The 16,626-nt window shown below is 36.8% G+C and overlaps 1 protein-coding gene across 1 annotated transcript; it reads right to left on the bottom strand.

The window, feature by feature from the left end:
• Positions 1-11,094: 11,094 nt before the first annotated feature.
• On the bottom strand, positions 11,095-14,757 carry LOC308686384 (uncharacterized protein). Its single transcript, XM_081394807.1, has 4 exons — positions 14,696-14,757; positions 12,513-12,848; positions 12,075-12,362; positions 11,095-11,615 (listed from the first exon to the last, which is right to left on the bottom strand). Exons 1-4 carry the CDS (start codon positions 14,712-14,714, stop codon positions 11,479-11,481), a joined length of 780 nt encoding a protein of 259 aa, XP_081250933.1. The 5' UTR covers positions 14,715-14,757; the 3' UTR covers positions 11,095-11,478.
• Between the last annotated feature and the right edge of the window lie 1,869 nt (positions 14,758-16,626).

The raw sequence follows: 16,626 nt of genomic DNA, 5'->3' as shown, positions 1-16,626 counted from the left end.
ACACACACACACACACACACACTCCTTTGTATCTAACACCGAATATAAATAAGTCTGAGATGTATATCCAGTATGCATGCATGTTAGCCTTTAAATTCTATAGTTGTGACTTTCTAGTGTGTAGCTTTGAACTTCTAAGTGTTTATTTTAAGAATGTTCCCCAATATTGTCCTGTAACCAGATCAGAACCAGAACACTCCGCACTAAACCATGTAGGCCTAATCCTATACCACTTGAGAAATATGTATGCATCTAATTTTCTCACTTAATGACTTTCTTGCTATGTCTCATTTAATGACTTTCCTGCTATTTTGCCTTTATGTTCTTGTGAAGTTTTGGATTAATGTTTTAAACCTGTTTACATGCTATGGTTCAACAAATCATATGTCTACCATGTTTGGTCTTTATAAACTCCAATCGTCGTTCCCCATTCGTTAATGTACATTACATTTAGTTAATTTCCTGATAATTTCATGTTCTTATTGGCTCCCATACGCCCTGAAGGTGTGTTTGTTTCACACTTTAAATGTTACGGATCACAAGATCCGAGTGCTTTAGCCCTGTCGTCCTTGTTTTGAGTCTCATCTCTTTTTGTTTTACTTTTACTTTGTTTTTGTATTAGTCGTACCTCCGACTCCTTGCGTTACTTAGTCTCGTCTCGTGCTCATTCATTTCCAACTACGAGTGAAACGAACGTTAACCCAAGTTTCCAGCAACTCTCGCAAGCCGACCGTTTGAATCTCCCGCAACGACGCGAGCTCCGGAAGAACCAAACGGAAACGCACCTAGAAGGACAAGCAGGGGCGCAGATGGCACTAGGGACGGGGGGGATATGACCCCCCCAGATTCATAGTGACCCGATCAGTCCCCCGCCCTCACTATCCCTACGAAAGGTGACAAAAATCGGTAAAACAGAGGATTAACTAGTGTTTTCGCTATGTACATTAGCCAAAGTAGTGTGCCGGCCCGCCGCTGCTTCAGAATCGGGTCGGGGCAGACACAGGCTGACACACAGTGGCGGAGCCAGAGGGGGGTCCGGGGTGGCACTGGACACCCCTGACATGCGATTGGCCACCCCGGGTGCCACCCCAAAATTTTATTTGCTACTGGCAGTTGCTGATTTAACCCCTTAACTGTCACCGTCCCGTATACAGGACGCCTAACTTTACTTCCCTATATTACTATTTAATCCTAATCTAATTATGACAAACTATATATCGTTGGAAAGTTCTAAGACTCCTAAATAGATATTTAGGACTGTTTTTTTGTTATAAATTATGTAGGAACAGAAATAGATGAATTTATGACAAGAGTGCACCTCAAAAAATCTACGTAATAACAGGAGTTCTGACCTTCGTCACAAAAAGTTGACGCACCCACTTTTAATAATTGATATGTTGGTTTTTATGCTAAAATTTCATTAGAAAATATATAATCTAGTATTTGTCAATAAAAAATAATAAAATAATATTATCTTCTAAAAAGTATAATATATATATTATCCTCTAAAATATTGTATTATATTTTTTTATCGCTTTTTTATTATATTACATATTTTATTAGTTATCATAAATTAGGTATCATTTGAAAGCTTATGATCTCAGAATTCATCCTGTGAAAACTGTTTTGAAATTGGACATTGTGTTACCATAGAAACGGTACTCTAAATTATTTTATCAGGCTCCTCCCCTTTTGGGCATCCTTATGTTTCATAATTTATGATCAAAATATTTTCTAATCTTGACAAAACACATATTGTCAGAAAGGTCTGAGTCTCAAGGTTCCATATTTTATGACAGAAGTGATATTTGGCCAGAAATTTATTAATTTGTTATGGTAGAATGCATACAGTAAAATTCAATGGAATTCAATGACACCCGGTGGCTATTTTTGGTAATACGCCTAAACAAAATCTCATGGGAACTTCATTTTTTGTGATATCAACTTCAAATTTGGAACACAACTTGGTTAGATATTTGGCTTTGATTTTATAGTAATTTTTTTGTAAAACATATTTTGTAAAATATATATTTTATATAAAATAAAAATATTAAATAAATTATATTTGATTTAATGTAAATTTAAACTTCCATAACTTTTTCATACTTTAATTTTTTGAAGTGCTTTCACTTCAACAATAATCTGCTATTTTTTACCTTTAAAACAAGACCAAACTTAGGTCTATACTCCAAAGCATTCTTGAATTACAACCATTTAAGCTTGAATAGTGCATTTTAATGTAAATTCTCAAAAAGGGGGGTGACAGCTAAGGGGTTAAAAAAAAAAAAAAAAGTACGTTCGGCGGCAGTGCGGCGCGCGCGCAGTTTTCAAACGGACGAGCAGAGGACGAGAGATAGTTGCAAGATACCGAACTTCACCGAATAAGAAAACATCATATTTGAAGTAAGTTTTTAAGGTTTAGCATCAGGGGGGTTTGCTCCGAACACATTCGGCCTAATACACGCATATACAGTAGGCTACCTTGCCGTGTGTACGTTACAGTATACAAATGTTCTAGCTAATGTGAGGATAGGAGATCAAAACGCTGGCAAAGAAGAGCAGAAACAAGCGATATCATAATGCGATCACTAGGACTGTGAAGCTTTATGGGTGTAGGGTGTTGATGGACTCGATCTACTGTGTTTTGGTCATCATTAAATCTGATCTAGATGTAGTCTTTGATAAAAATGCGATTTTCTCAGCTTTTTGCTCATGTTGCTTTTTATGAAACTTGCCAACAATCAAGTGTTGATAAAAAAGACGCACGAAGCTAGAATAAAACAGAATTTTTTTTTTTTTTTAAGCACAGGGTCTGTTCTTTCTTTTGGTATGTTCAGATATTCATACAACAAAATATTCTGGGGTGCCATGAAATTGTGAAAATTACCAAAAACACAATTTTTTTAATACTGGAAAGAGTTAAGATAAAAATGTTGGTAATTGGATGATGATTAGAATATGAATATGATTGGAATCATATTTTAAATTTGGCATATTTTTGAACAGGGTCAATTAAACATGAAAAGAAAGGGAGAGATAGGCTATAAGAGTTCTTTTTAATAAGCACAAACATAGTCCAGTCATTTTATGAAAAAAGGTTTAACAAATTGCAACAGAAGCAAACTCAAATAATTTTGTATCCTCAATATGTCCTGAGTAAGGAAAAAAAGTCCAGAAGAATCCCATTAGGGGAAAGTTTTGAAAACTGTTTCTGGGTATTCACTTTTTATTTTACCTACCTTTTGTCCTCTGCATTCTCCTTACCAATGTCTCCTGTTCTTCCTTCAGACTCATCCCCCAGAAACAGTCCCACAGACCCAGCCCCTTAAACATTAATAAAGGCTGGTTTCTAAAGTACTTCTTCCTGCCTCTATGTATTAATGCTCATGGGTAGCCTAAATGGGTTCCATTCAGACCTTAACATTAAGTATTTTACTGTTATGTCAACAAGATTCAACAAGACATTTTCACCTGGCTAAACCCAATGTTTAGATCTGTTGTGGTGCAAATTAACACATACATAATTAGATTATGCACCATTTGTTCATGTTAACAAACAATTAAAAAAAACTTGTAATTCATTTTTTGTTTGTCTTGATGTGAGAGAAAGAATGAATAGGCTATATTTGGGTCTTTTTCTAAACTTTCCCCTAATGGGATTCTTCGGGACTTGTTTTTCCTTACTCAGGACATATTGAGGATACAAAATCAGTTGAGTTTGCTTCTGTTGCAATTTGTTCAAGGTTGACCCCCATTTTGGCTTAAAATGACTGGACTAACAGGCAGATCAGGTGCAAACAGACCCCAGCCCTTGCTTCACCACTGGCTGCAGAGTCAGTGTGGTCAGACTTCAGGACCAGCAACAGCTCAGAGCATCTACCAGACACAGGCAGTCAATCACATACCCAATTCAGGAATTTAAGTTGAGAAGATTTTGCCAGATTAAAAGGATAGTTCACCAAAAAATGAACACAAAAAAAGAATTATAAATTAAATAATTATAATTAGAAAGAATAATTATAAATTATTATAATGAAAGAATTATGTTGAATTAAATCTTCCTAGGATAAGATTTTATATTGATGGGCAATAAAATTGTTTACATTTTTCAAGTACATGTCTGCTTGATGCCTGCTATATCTAATTAAAAAAAAAAATTGTAAATGTGATTTTTTTTTTGTAAATAAATGCAGCTGTTCATAACAGACACATGCTACGGTATCTTATCTCATTGGTGCTTCAGCTTTGTTTTCTGCAAATATTTTGGATGTTCAACACTTATAGACACAAACAGAGTGACCCAATTCCTTCCATAAGCTTTTCCACTGTGTGTGTGTGTGTGTGTGTACTGTGTACCCCCGCAAGTAGTAGTGGCCACCCCCTGGCCACCCCATGTATAAAACTCTAGTTCCACCACTGCTGACACACAATAATAATCTACACCATTACTTTGTACCCACGCTCTCACTACACGCTGTTCTGTTGTCAATAAACACACGATGCCATCGACGTTTACACTCTCTCTCTGTGTGTGTGCTACAACTCCTGAGTGATGCCGGGGTCCTATGAGGAGCTGGTAGCTGCCTCAATCGTGCCTGTAGGAGCGGTAACCATAGTGATCATATACCATCTATGACTGAGCTGAGTCTGGGATTTTCTGAAATGAAAAAAATCGAATGTATAAATGCCACATAAAGGCAATGAAGAGACAAAAAACAATCACCTCGTTTTTTCAAAAACCAAACAATGTAAGTATCCTACGCCTGTTGACTTTCCCAGATGTGGCAGATTAGATTTGTTAAGGGGAATAGCTAGTCTGACAGTAATGGCAAGAAGGCTTTTGCACTTAGCAAACACAGCAAAATGTGGAGACCATAACTATGCATTTAGGTGAGTGGACAGAGGCAAATAATGAATGAACACAAAAAGAATGGTTGGATAAATCAAACAATTTATCGTCGTCAGGAAATAATGTTTTATCTTATCATTTAAACCATTGTACTGTATAAATTGACTGAGGTATGTTCACTGTCGTGTAAGCCACTATAAAAATAATTATAAGTAAATTTGTGTGGTGTAAGGTTTATGCAAACAACAAATAAAGGCCTACATAACTTTTGACATCCTCTTATAGCAGGAAATCATGTTTTTTTTATTGTACGGAGCAACGGAGGATATAGATTCTTAAATGATGGGCTATGAAAAACATTTCTTAATATGTCATACATCATTTGAAAGATATTTCTAATCTATAAATTGCAACAAACTTGTAATTAAAACTTAAATTTAAAATTTTGAGTTATTCTTAGACATTTGAAATAGTAGTTTTAGCCATTAATTCTCAGGAATATGTTGTATTTCACATTGTTGTGAAATTCTATAGAGGTATAGAGGGTTAACTGAAATTATAAGATTTAAAATGTTGTCCTCCTGGCCTGCAGGCGATTTCTGAAGTGAGGATCTGCAGGAGGGCAGCCACAGTAGAAAAAGACAGCATGAGGAAGGAGAGACAGTAGAATTCATAATGATAGACTTTGTATGCTGATATAAGCAAATGTTTAAATAAAACATACTTTGCTGAAGACATGAGGTTTTGGTGGGTGATTGGCATACTAGTCAAATAACAGTCTGATCATGCATTGCTAGTGGTGATCAGGTAGGCCTTTGTTTACCTTTGTTCATTGTTGTTTATCCATGATTTCAAATAAGAATCCCCCAATGGCTTTTTAGTGCAAATCATTAGCCCAAATTACACAAAGTAACTACTTGAGCACTATAAAGCCCAAATTACGCAAAATAACGAATTGAGTTTAAATCATTTGCTGACAGCTTGGTCCCCCCCAGTTAAAAAATCCTATCTGCGCCACTGAGGACAAGCACATGCACTGGCCCGTTTCAGCCACAAAGTTTTAATGCAAGTATTTAATCTCTTACAAGATTTAAATGCGTATTATCTTTCCTTGCTTAAGGTGATTTTGATTCTTTTGCTGGTTCTCAAAGATCGTTCTTGTGATTTGTTTGCTATTCTGTGATTTGTTTGCTATTCTGTAATCTGCTGTTTTTCTCCTTTCTTTCTTTAGTTACTTTAATTTACCGTTCATGTATATATTATTTGTTAGACGGAACTTAGTTGTACTTTCATAATTGCATTTATTAAAACTTATTATACTCTTGATTGTCTCTGTTTGCTGCTCACGGAACAAAGCCTCTTAAATGTGTTTGATCTTATCTGTGTTTGAACAAGCTCTATAAATTTGTGATTGAACTACCAGTTAATAATCTTGTAAACAAGGAAGTGATTCTCTGTGGCCAAGAGAATAACCGTCCTTGAGAGTTGATAAGAACATCGCATGATCCGTTTGGCGGACAGACGGATTATCTGATGTAATCATTTGATTTGGTAGGCATTCACAAATTCGATCTATATCCATCTGTAAATTAATAATTGATTGTAATTCGTTGTGGAAATTAATAATCAATAATTGTACCTTCCCCTCATTTGAGCTATAGTCCTTACAGAGAATTGTTCTCACATATAACAGTTTCATGGAAGACAATGGGATTATTAAAATGTATGACTCATCACTAAAGCCAGAAATTTTGGTTGAAAAACAAAAGATCTGGAACTTGAACTATGTTTTTTCTGATTATGTGCTGAAAATATGTGTACTTTATACACTGTAAACCCCTTATTAATCATGCAAATATTAGTCAATGGAATACTGTACATTTACAAAATGTTTTTAAATAGAAAGTGTTTACAAATAAATGTATTGGTTACCTTCTGCGTCCCCCATGGAGAAGAGGATGAAAAGAAGCAGAACTTTTCAGCATTGTCATGATGAACCTGAAATGAATAAGCAGGAAAAGTTAAATGTCTGCATGCACTCATATGCTGCACACCGCTATTCTCAACGCATTTAAACACAAAGCACAACAATACTTCAGAACATTTATTCAGAACTCACTTTGGTTTTTAAATTGTTGCCGTCAGAATCTCAGAGGAAGAGGAAGCGCCAGAGCCTGTGTAACACCAGAACATTCTCATATCTACTGAATGAAGATGGGTCATATTTATACAATATCAGGCAACAACATCCGGGTGTCCTGGGCAAAGATCAAACTTTACCATTCCTGGCATATTAGTTATAGATTTACAGTAACAATTAAGAGATGTCAAATGTTCAAATGTATGTGCTTGTCTTGAGTTCCTGTTTGTGTGAGTGACCAGTGTACAAGGTCTAGTTCTTCACTGAAAAAAAAAAAAAACAGTTAGTAAAATCTATTCATTTTTCTTTTGCAAGTTTTTGCACCCATATTTTTAAAATAAATGTCACATGTAATTAACTAAGTTAGGTCAAATTAACCAATAGCACAAGTAAATTTAACCTGGCCAGTTAGAGTTTGTGGAGTAATTTCTACTTACTTATTTGAAGTTTACTTTGCAATACTCTGTTTCAAGTACATTTCACTCACTCTTTGTTTGTAAATTTTACTCAATGTAGCACTGATTTCCTCAAAGGGCGTCACTTCGAGGAAATCCATTCTAAATGTCATAAAACCACAAGTTACTGAACATGACAACGATAACATAACAACAAGGTAAGATAAGATAAGATAAGATAAGAAAGACTAGATGGCCTAGATAGATAGATAGATAGATAGATATCTTGAAAACTATTCTAACTATCTATTCTTTAAGAGTTCTCCTAAATGGCAGTAAAGTTCTTATTTAAGAGTTTCCTCTTAAAACCTATTCACAAAGCTGCTGAGACCAACTTTTACTCAGGAATAGAGAGAAATCTCAAACTAAGAGAAAGGGCGGGGTTGGCCTTGTTGCTATGGATGATGTCATCACTCTTACTAACTACATTATTAAACCTTTATTTTAATATGGAAACATATTTATTTTAACATATTAATTTGAATCTGGCAACATGATACCTCTTTCTACAATATTTCTATCACTGACAGAGACTCCTCCCCCATCAGCCAATCACTGTGGTCATAGTTAGTTAGCGTGTTGACATCATAGCGACGAGGAATAGTTCACTTCAAAATTAAAATTCTTTCATCATTTACTCACCCTCAAGTTGTTTCAAACCTGTATGAATTTCTTTCTTCTGCTGAACACAAAAGAAGATATTTTGAAGAATGTTGGTAACAGACAATTGATGAACCCCATTGACTTTGTGATGGATTTTTTAATTAATTAACTTCAATTAATCAACTAACATTTGTTTTTCTTGCAGGAACGACATTCATATGCTTTTAAATGTTTCCAAACTCTTTGGGGAAAGATCGTCCAGCCTTGCTTCTTGGGAGAGATTCCCTGAGAACTGCTCGGGAAGATCTCCTGCCATGATTAAAGCATTTAAAGGACATTTGCTTAACTCTGTTTGTCGATTATTCCTGCGCATGAAACTAGTTTAGGAATTAAGTTAGTTTAGGGGAACAAGTTAGTTAGGTGACTATTATTGAACAGGGATGTCGATTTGTAGATGAGACCCAGATAGACTAAACGTCGACAGTAGACGTTCAGGGACGTCGATTTATAGACGAGACCCAGATAATTAGGTTTATGGAAAAATCAACCACAACTTCTATAGTAAGAAAAAGAAAAAGAAAAATCAATGGGGTCCATCAATCAGCTTGTGAGTGTGAGGCACAAACATGAGCCCAGCACTTCCCATAATGAAATAAAGTCTTTTGAATGTTTTGTTCATCAGTAACTTCACGCATTCAGTCGCTATGTGATAGCTCAACGTGAAAAACTGCGTTAATGATAAATCGGCTGATTTTCTGACGTGAAAGTCCCATGACAAGTATTTTATTGCCGTTTTTGTTAAACAATCTTTTGCTATTGCAAGTAATGAAATCTCTTATGTTTTCATCTTTACATTAATACCAGCATCATGTAGTGCAAATGTTTAATTGTAATGGACGTATTGCACAGGCTTTTTGAATCGACAAACAGCTCCATCTGTTTATTTGGCAGTATAAAGGCAAACTTCAGGTCTGTTTTTTTTTTTTTTAAGATATTAGAGGTGCAGAACACCACACAGCAACTTTTCGGCATTGCACCAAGCAAAACTCCTAATCATTACAAAGAGTAAAGATAAAGCGCCTAACAATGTCTATGTGTGTTGATTTGAATAGTTTGTTTTTGTGACGTATATGACGTTTTTGTGGGCGTTCCCAGTAATCCCGACCAGCTGTGTCCGAAATCGTCCCCTATACCTTTAAAATAGGGTATGGATTGCCTCTGCTTTCACTACTAGCCGTTCAGCTAATCCCACCTTTTTGCCCATTTTCTTTTATCCGGGAGTGACGCGATACCAAGATGGTGACGGTTGGCTCCGCCCACTTTCGGCTTAAAAAAATGCTCTTCAGAAACCTACGGGTGACGTCACGGACACTATGTCCATATTTTTTTTTTACTGTCTATGGCTCCGAACCACTGATACAAAACAAAAGATTCGTAAATGTTTCAAAGCTTCATGAAGCAGTGTTTCGAAATCGCCCATCACCATACAGATTAATGAGTGTGGTTAGGCTACTCTGTATAATCAAAATAAGGTCAAAAGTCTCAGAAGTTGAAATGCTCTTCCAGTCTTTGATCCGGTCTTTAAAGATGTAATATCTGTAATGTTTATGATGAACAACTTTGACTCTTTTATTATACCCTTAAAGGAACACTCCACCGTTTTTTGAAATAGGGCTTATTCACCTTCTTTCCTACATTTAGATAGGTGGGCAAATGCATTTTTGTCTCAGTGCATGCGTTGTTTTAGTTTGACAGGGTCGGCGCTAGCTTAGCTTAGTACAATGAATGAAATCCTTTGTTGCCAGCTAGCATGTCCTGAGTAAAAGTGATAAATACAAAAAAACCACCTAATTACTTCTTGTGGCCTGCGTATTCACAACAAGTACAAATAGCGATGCAGATTAACACTAGGCGATTTCCTAGGCAGATATTGACTTGGGACTATATTATGGGGAAGCACAGGCGAAGCACTGCTGCTTAGGCGAAGCACAGCTACTTGGGCGCAGAGCTACTTATTACGCAACACATGAAATCCCATGACTTCCGTCAACATACCGGCGTGAATAGTAGCTGGCTATTTTTCCTACAGTACATGAATGGCAATGAACATGGCTGATTTTGTGAGAGACGAAGAGGGTGACTTCTCAGACAGTCAAGAGCCAGAACCATACAGAGTTTTCAGAAGATGAGCTGCGTGCTTTGGAAATAGAATGACAGGAGGAGGAGAATGCGATCGCTCAACAGCCTGAGGACGTGAGGATGAGAGCCAACACGAACTGGTGGTGTGAATCTGGGGGAATATCCCAATCTATCCCGACTGAAATAGTGTCTGTGCTGTGGAGAGTGGGACGAGTTACTGCCATCGATAACCAGGCTCAGCGCGTCAGATCAAGATGAGCGTGCCGGCAGTTGTGTCACAGCTACCGAGGATTTCACGGCGTTGATCCATCCTGCAGTAACTTTTACTCTATTTTTTTTTCCCAGTGTGATAAAGTGAACTGGAAAAAAAAAGACCCACGCCGAATGGACCAAATGGACAACTGTCCACAGAGTAAGTGATTATTTTAGACATAACGCATGTATAGATCGACCCATATTATACCTGTATTCACATTCACATCCAACATATTCACATTTCATGTGTTGCGTGATATCTCTGCGCCCAAGTAGCAGTGCTTTGCCTAAGCCTCGCCTGTGCTTCCCCCTAATATAGTCCCAAGTCAATATCTGCCTAGGAAATCGCCTAGTGTTAATCTGCATCGCTATTTGTACTCGTTGTGAATACGCAGGCCACAAGAAGTAATTAGGTGGGTTTTTTTATTTATCACTTTTACTCAGGACATGCTAGCTGGCAACAAAGGATTCCATTCATTGTGCTAAGCTAAGCTAGCGCCGACCCTGTCAAACTAAAATTTGCCCACCTATCTAAATGTAGGAAAGAAGGTGAATAAAGCCCTATTTCAAAAAACGTTGGAGTGTTCCTTTAAATTATCATTTAGGCCTATGTGCATAGCTGTTTATCAGTTCAATAAGCAATATTCAGTTTTCTGTTCAATTCTACAGGGATTTATTGGTGTGACATTTTGTGTTTTACACTTGTATTTGTGGTTGCTGCATACAATTATAGCCTACTACAAAATGAAAACAGCAACATAATATAAATCTAAAAAAAAAAAACTAAAAAAAACACTGCAGTTAACAAAGAAATGTAAAATAGATTACATTAAAGAATAAAATGAAATATTCAAGAATACTTATCTTATCATTTTGGCCACCAGATGGCCCAATACACCAGATTTGAGTAATAAACCCTTTACAATCCAGTTCAGAGTAAAGCATTTCAAACACTAAACAATTAGACCACACTTATTTTAAAACAATATATGCAATATATGCCACAATATTTATAATGTTTGTTCTGTTTTCTCCTGTCATCCTCTTGCAGCTCTGACGTCATTGACCAGAAGAACAGCAGCAGCTGCAGAAGCCACACCCATCAGCGCAGTGACGACCAATCGGAGCACAGCTTCAACAGAATCACAACAGGGGGCGTGGCCTTCTGGAGAAACTAATGAAACAAATGATAAATTAAATTAAGATTTTGAACAAGCTGACTTTAGTCTCTGTCATGACCTAAAAAAGATCTTGTTTTGTGCTCCACACAAGAAAAAGAAGGTAAAAACTGTTCAGAAAGACACAAGTAAATGGTAACAGAAGCTCCTTCATTCTTTAAGTCATCCTAAGTTATCAGTCTCGATAAAATTATCAAATTAATTCAGTGAATAAATGCTATGATATCATATCAACTAATATCAGTCTGTTTCAGGAACTCCAAACTGCACAATCACTGTAAATATGGTAAAAAAAAAAAAAAAAAAAAGCAATGTTGAAAGAAAAAAAGAAAAATATAGGGGATTTATCTGGGGCACACAAAATGTGAATCAACAGCAACTTTCATTTTCTGAAAGAGAGAGAGAGAGAGAGAGAGAGAGAGAGAGAAACACACATATCATCAGTGCTGTGGTACCTGCACATGTGTGACAGAGTGTGTTGATGTCCAGATGTGTGGTCTGGTTGCTGATGGGATTGTTCAGCACACAGCTGTAGGTGTTTTTATCCTGATATTCCACCTCCAGAGGTAGAGAGAGACTGATGCTGAGATCACACACACTGATGCTGGACAATACACTGATTCCTGCGTACCAGGAGAGAGTCGCCTCACACACATTCAACACTGATGAACACACCAGTGAACATGATGATGATGATGAACAGTGTGAAGAGTTACTGATGATGACAGGAACAGGCAGACGAGCTGAAATATGAATAAATATAATCAACAATGCTACTTTCCATTCGATGTGTTTAGTGTGATCACAGTAATTGTTTCTGTGATATCAAATTATAAAATTTACATACATAAAACAAGAATATTTGAGGGACAACACGAATGATCTTTACTCACCATAGACAGAAACACTGAATGTTTTTGATGTCAGTTTCGCTCCAATTATCTCTAGTTGATAATCTCCAGTATGTTCAGTTGTGGTGTTTGTGATGGTCAGAGATCCAGTTTGATCGTCCAGCTTCAGTCTGTCTCTGAATCTCCCATCAGGAACATCATCATATACAGTCATGCTGTCGTCCATTACACTGATTTCAGCTATTAAAGTGTTTTCAGCTCCAAACCTCCACAGAATCAGTTCTTCGTCCATCATTTCAGTAAGACCAGAGTTTAGAGAGACTGAATCTCCCTCCATCACTGACACTGACTTCACTGCATCTGTGTCAGCAAACACTCCTGGAGAACAGAGTTGATCACAGATTAAGGGAATAACTTAAATAAATCAATTTTGTAACAGTAATGAAGAACAGCAGCACAGACACAGAAGTAGCCAGTGATTCAATTATTTTGTGATGTTATTTTTAGTTATCAATACACTGTTATTACAATACAGGTGATCTGTGGGAGGAGCCACACGGGTGATTGTGTCTCATCTTAAATCTGATTGGCTCCTTCAGTGTCTCTGCTCTGGAGAATGAAGGATTATGGGAAGCCAAATAGTGCAAATCAGGAAAAGAGGTTGAAACGCACTCCACTAATGTTTCACAGAGAAACATACTTGAACTAAAATGACTCAAATGAACAGCCCTTAAAGCCCTTGACTTTACTTTGTACTTGCACACATGAAAATATATAGTTCTCTCTTAGTTTAAAATTTTTTTTTTTAATGTTTCATTGTCATATTTTTATTAAGAATCCAGAAACTATACACAACAAACAGTAAAATAAACTTCAGAGTAGCAAGATTAACCAAAAAAATCATTTGATGTCATTGTTTCCAAACTGAGTCTGCTGTTTTTGCACCTGTGATTTAAATTAGATTTTTGGTTAGTTTCAGTTTGGGTTGAACATCTTTTATCTGAAATCTGATCAAAAGTACTTATGGCTCTGTATTAAATCTCAGTAAATATAATGTATTAAAACTAAAGTCAAACTGAATATGATTATAACTCACCGACCAGACGGCACACGCAGAACAACACACATGTGAAGCATTTTCAGAGAATAGCACTATATGTGAACACTTCAGAGACAGAGAGACTGTGAACTAACAGGACAGTGTTAAACTGTGAGATAGTGTTACTGCGTCTGATTCTCCACCAATAATATTTGAGACCGCCCTCTTACTGTACATGTACTGCTACTCTTCCACTGGTTATTAATATTCATCTGTATTAGTATTGCACTGTTGTAGGTGGCGGACCGGACAGTACCTTTTCAGTTTTTGTTTTTGCAAGCAGCAGTACATTTTAATATTTTGTGGTAGGCCTATGATCAATATTTTGCAAATAAAGTGTGAATGGTCTTAGGATGGTCACTAAGGGTTACTAACTAACACTAACTTTGTTTTCCATCAGTCGATCACACGCACACACAAACCACACGTCTGAAGACACGCTGATGCTGAAGGGGAAGAAGCTGTTTATTTTCATCAACACATCAAACCACATCTCTGTACAGAAGTTAGTAGAGGTTTACTTTGAGCTGCTCGAGTCTGCAGTGAATCACATTCATGTACGGTCTGTGCTTCTTGTGTGCTTTGTTATATTAATGTATATATATTTTTTGTATTAGTTAAATATAAATTTTCTTTGCTGCTCATGATCACATTCATTGATTAACAACTTGAATCCACATGCAGTAAAGAAAACTGTTTTTGCAATCAGTTTGAGTTTGCCAGTGGGGGACTAGTTCACCACAGATGTCCGGTTAGAGACATGAAGGAGCAGAAAGCTTCCTTTGTAGCTTTATTTGGTTCACAGCAATTTCATAATGCTTCATTAAGCTTAGCACATGAGTGCAGCTGAATATATTCTTGTGACCATGAGTATGGGTGTGTGGTCTAAAACAAAACATACAATATATATCAATATAATATAACAAACAATTCAATAACAAGATAAATACATACAATGTGATGCAGCAGAAATGATTTCATGAAATGTAAACAACATCATGTGAAAGCATAAACACAAATAAAATCCCTAATTATATATGAAGTATCCTTAAACAATGAGTAGACAAACAAACTAATGCATTTCATTAAACAGTTGACATGAGTTGAAATACATAAACCAACTTACTTGTATAAGATATGCACATGCACACATCAATGGCAAGAAAGCAGAGTCTGTTTGCTACACTCACATGCAGAGCTATTTACTGCCAATGCAAATTAATGCCACCTGCTGGAGATGGGCGGAGCCCATTGTTATCACGTTGCTGGTTTGACAGCGTGCTCTGAGATTGAATGATTGCCAGAGCAAGTCTCACACTCAATACACAATGGGCCTTTTTAACATGCAGTTTAATCTAAAAACATTCTGTTCTGTCATTTCTTCTGCATGATAAAAAAAAAATAAAATCATGTTTACATACTGAAAATACTGTGCAGAACATTTACTTTTTTTACAGGATATAAGTCCTGTAGTCCTGTAACTTTTTTTATAAGTTCCGCCCCTCACTCTTATCCCGCTGTTCTGAAACTGCTGGCGCTGCGGTTCTGCCATAGACAGTATAAGAAATGGACACAGCGACCCCATAGATTTTAAGGGAGAAAAGTGAAGTAAAAGCACTCACTTCCTGATGGTCGAGCGTACTGCGCAGACTCAAACTGAGCTTGACGACGTAGATGTGACGTGAGCAACCCGTCTGTCTTCTAGTGGCTGTGCCAAGAGAAATCTGAATCATTCCCTTCCGAATCTTGCAGAGACGGAGAGTGTGAGTAGCAGGTGTCCATGAGCTAGGAGCAGGAGCAACTTTATGACTCTCTTTGGGCTTCTCCCTTGACTTTATGCCTCCATGTCCCCCCGATTGACTGCGAGCTTCTCCTCTCCTCCTTCTCCTTTTCCTGCTAGATTACCCCCTTGGGTTCTGCAGCTGGAGATCTCTCAATGATGGCTGATAAATGAGCTTGAAATGATGATTGACAGGACTGATTTGATTAGGCTCTTCCCCGAACCTATGTTTGGAACTTTATAACATAAGCCCTTCACAAACTTAAACTATTGTAATGAATTAGGATGCAATTCATGGAGTATCATAGCCTGTTAATGTAGATGATGATGAATTTACCCCCATGCATACACCCCCAAAAAATTGCATTCAAGTTGCCCATTTTCAATTCATGCTTTCCAGTGTCATAGATTTTTCCCTAAACCTAACTAAGTCATATCTCATCTGACCTAAGTCTACCTGGGCCTATAATATTTATATCCTAGGTCATCTACACATCAACGGCTGCTGAGTCTAATCCTATAGTCTAACTTACTTGCTGCGCAGCAGAAATGACAGACAGACTTCAGCAGATGTCCTTTAAATGCTTTAATCACGGCCTGGAGAGTACTCGAGCAATTCTCAGAGAATCTCACCCAAGCAAAAGAATACATCAGGTTTTATAGGATAAAGACAGACACATCAAAATAAGATCAGCGTGACTAACATGTCACCTTCTATCAATATGATTGGTTCAATTGGTAAAGCAAACCCCTCCTTTCTTTACCCTCTGTTACTGGCATAAGCAAAATCATCAAAAAAAAAAAAAAACATTGTAAAGGGTTACCAGTCAGTTGATTACTCAGTACATATCATGACATAATACAGGCAAAGAACAGAACTTTTTGGTGACATTGTGTTCAACCTTTCAAAAGGTTAGTAAGACCAAAAAAAAGAAGTAACATTTTTGTTTGATATATTGTTAGACCTAGAAGAGGAAGTCAGGTAAAGTTAGTCATAATGTTAGACCCAAAGTCAGGTTAGAAGTTTAACACAGGTTGAAATCAGGTTAGAAGTTTAACACAGGTTAGCTCTAAAAAATTGAAAGATTTTTTTATTATTTATTAAAAATCCACCACACCATACGTGTATGTATTTGCTATAGAAAGCATGCAAATCCAGCCTTAGTGAGAAAGACAAATCATGTTCACAACTGATGTGCAAACTGTCTTGAATATGTCGGACTAGAGCTAATTACAAGGTAAACAAATCACCCAAACATTTTCAAAAACATTTTTTC

Source organism: Scardinius erythrophthalmus (genome assembly GCF_964197995.2).
Source record: "Scardinius erythrophthalmus genome assembly, contig: HAP1_SCAFFOLD_227, whole genome shotgun sequence".
Lineage (NCBI taxonomy): Eukaryota > Metazoa > Chordata > Actinopteri > Cypriniformes > Leuciscidae > Scardinius > Scardinius erythrophthalmus.
The sequence above is the reverse complement of the archived record's forward strand: the minus strand, read 5'-3'. Positions and strand labels throughout refer to the sequence as shown.